General features: G+C 36.6%; 2 protein-coding genes across 2 annotated transcripts in view; both read right to left on the minus strand.

Annotated features, from left to right (window-relative positions):
• Positions 1-657, minus strand: part of LOC107086107 (A disintegrin and metalloproteinase with thrombospondin motifs 18-like) — a 36,547-nt gene extending 35,890 nt beyond the window's left edge. Inside the window, exons 1-2 of the mRNA XM_015376854.1 lie at positions 564-657; positions 312-471 (exon numbers count right to left, since the gene is read on the minus strand). The gene's annotated coding sequence lies outside the window, so the exon portion shown is untranslated. The remainder of the gene's footprint in view (positions 1-311; positions 472-563) is intronic.
• The window catches only part of LOC107086108 (A disintegrin and metalloproteinase with thrombospondin motifs 18-like), a 43,068-nt gene continuing 40,495 nt past the window's right edge, over positions 292-2,864 (minus strand). The window contains exons 5-6 of the mRNA XM_015376855.1: positions 564-628; positions 292-471 (exon numbers count right to left, since the gene is read on the minus strand). Of these exons, the coding sequence (XP_015232341.1) occupies positions 292-471; positions 564-628 (245 nt within the window). The remainder of the gene's footprint in view (positions 472-563; positions 629-2,864) is intronic.

Consider the following 2,864-nt stretch of genomic DNA (forward strand, 5'->3'; position numbering starts at 1 on the left):
GACAACTCCACAAGATAATTTAAGCTCATCAACTCACTGTAAAATTTCAGCAAGAAAAGCATAAAATAAAACTGTAAACCTGATCATATTTTTATGCAGCTAAGTATAAAACATCGTTAGCAGTTAGTTGAGTACAATATATCCTTAAATAACAATAATAAATATCATCACAAAGGTTTTATTTTTAATTTATTTATTTTTTCATGTCTGTCTGAAAAGACTTTACCAACCACTGAGCTCCAAAAAACCCTAATAGAGACATTCTTATTTTTTCATATGCTATTTATTAGGTTAGGCTGAGAACGTCCTACCCAGGGTGTCACAGGGCTCGTTCTTCCAGGAGCAAATGTCAAGTCCGGTGAGAAGAACTGCGTGGTCGTGCCGTTTACCTCCTTTTCCCACCAGACCCGACTGCCACTGACAGAAACTGTTGAGGGACTGGTCGGCGTTGTGATTTATATTCAAGCCCAGCTGGAAAAGAAGAAAGTAAGAATTTCAGGAAAGAGAGAAAAAAAAAGACTGGTGTCAAGTGAAGAGATTTTTGACAACTTAAGCTCACTCACAGGGTCCTGTTCCAGCAGCAGCAGGCTGACCACAACGATGTTGATGTCTGTTCCAATGGTGCCATCTTTGAAAAGACTGGAAACCTACAAATATATTAGAAGTTAGTTTATCTATTTATCTATTTATCTTAAATGTTTACAAAATGAAACAACTGAAAGAAACTCCATGTTTTAGCGTTCCTAGTTTTCTGTTAACCTGTTACATTCAAAGACAATAAAAAAGGGAACAAGTAGATAGAAGGTTCCCCAAACCTAGTTTTGACTCAGATTAACATTAATTATGAGCAGTTGTTCTAATGTTTTTAGACAAATACCACTTTTGTAATCTCAAGTTTTCTAAGACATCGGGATAAACAGTTTTACAACAGCAGAACAAAGTGACTTGGAATTTTAGGGGGAAAAAATGAATTAATTAGCACTTCATTGCTTCCTTTTTTTTAACTCAACCTTGTATTGAGTTGGAAAACTGGAAAAACGACCAGAAATCAACCACAAAGTTGGAATTCCAAGCGGAAAAGTCAAAGGTTTCCCCACAAGATCAACTTCAAAATCCAGTATGACTGCCTTATAGGTAATTACTTGAGATGCACAATATATCATCAATGTATATTGGCAATTGCTGGCCATTTTAAGCATATCTTTAACAGTCCAATAAGTAAAGTAAAGTTTATTTCAGTGTATTTGCTCTTTCAGTGCAAAAAATTAAATGCAAAATGTCATGATCTTGGCGCTGATGACTGGCTTGATTTCCCATTTCATCCACCCAGTTTCTCATTACTGTTTATCATATTAGCGGCTATCAGTCCCATAGAAAGGTTCTCAGATTGCGACAGTAGGCTCAGTAGGATAGTGACACCCTGAACTAGACTGTAGAGGAGCTGAGCAGCTCCTTTAGTCAAAGACTTAGACACCCTGTCTGTAAGAAGGAGCGCTACCGCAGGTCATTCATTCCTGCTGCCACCAGACTCTATATTAATGCACTATAACCACAGTAAAAAGCACTGTGAAGCTATATTATAGCTTTTTAGTTTTTTATTTATTGACTGTGCAATATCCTGTGCAATATGCTGAATGTCCAATATTTCTCCACCTGTATATAAACCCTCCCGGATTCTGCTGTGGTCTCCGCGTACGGACTGAACTTTGAATCAGGTCAGTGACTTTGCTCCAAGTCGTATTCAGCTCCACATCCAGTCACTGACCTGTATTCTCCCATCTCTGCAGAGATCCCACTGCCTGTCTCGCCTTGAATTCTGGGTCAAATATTCTGAGATCATTACAGAACATGATAAAGTCGGGTTAGAATCTCCCAGTTCTGACTTCAGAGGTGAATGGAAACAGTATAAATAGCCACCAACCCATCAGCCTGGTTCACACTCCATTTGTTTGTCAGTTTTCTGTATTTGAACTGCACTCTGCTATTTAAGTGTCCAACAAAACAAAGATCTAAGCAGTTAATAACCCATACTGGCCTGCAGTTGTTATTGGTTCTGCATTACAGATTGTTTGCTTTTACCCTGCAGATAAATGTCTCCAATAAAGGAAGCTGAAACACAGTTTTACTTGCACCACAAGTCATGTTTAGGAAGAACAGGGAAGAATGTGTGCATGGAATGATGATTAAAACAGGTTTAGAGATGAGAGACTATAATCAGGAAACTAAAGACCCCATAAATAAAGAGGTGAAAAATAAAAATGGGCTAACAATGAAAAACTTCAAGTGCCACTTGTTTCACTAGAGACTGCGTTAAAAAATCAGTGCATCTAAGTGTCTACGTCTTTTAAATGTTTCCTCATAGCTGTAAATATTACATCCAACATCCCTTAATTTGATTTATTTTCCCTGTAGGATTGTTCAAAAGAAGCTAGTAGAAACAATAAAATGTCCAACAAAAAAATTATACTTCTAACATGCCTAAAAATTAGTGCTGAAACAATTAATTAGTCATGATTAATCAATTACTGAAATTACCTTTAACTAATTCAGTAATCGATTAATCTTTAACTGGAGTATAGAGACATTAAAACGTGCCTTTAGCTGACAGAGCGACCCACTAAGAGCAGCAATTATACCAAAATTGTAAAAAAAATATATATATTTTTCATTTAGGATGTTTTTTAAAAACAGTTTCGTCTGTCAAAACGCTCTATCCAGAACTCAAGTGGAATTTTTTTAGTTTCAGTTGGTTTAATTTGGGGAAAAGTCTCTCTTTAAAGGAATAGTACACCCAAAACATGATTAGCCTTCATTTTCTACTCACCCCCATGCTGAACAACACTCTGGAGTACTTTTTTGATATC

Source organism: Cyprinodon variegatus, unplaced genomic scaffold (genome assembly GCF_000732505.1).
Source record: "Cyprinodon variegatus isolate N-32 unplaced genomic scaffold, C_variegatus-1.0 Scaffold143, whole genome shotgun sequence".
NCBI classification, from domain to species: Eukaryota; Metazoa; Chordata; class Actinopteri; order Cyprinodontiformes; family Cyprinodontidae; genus Cyprinodon; species Cyprinodon variegatus.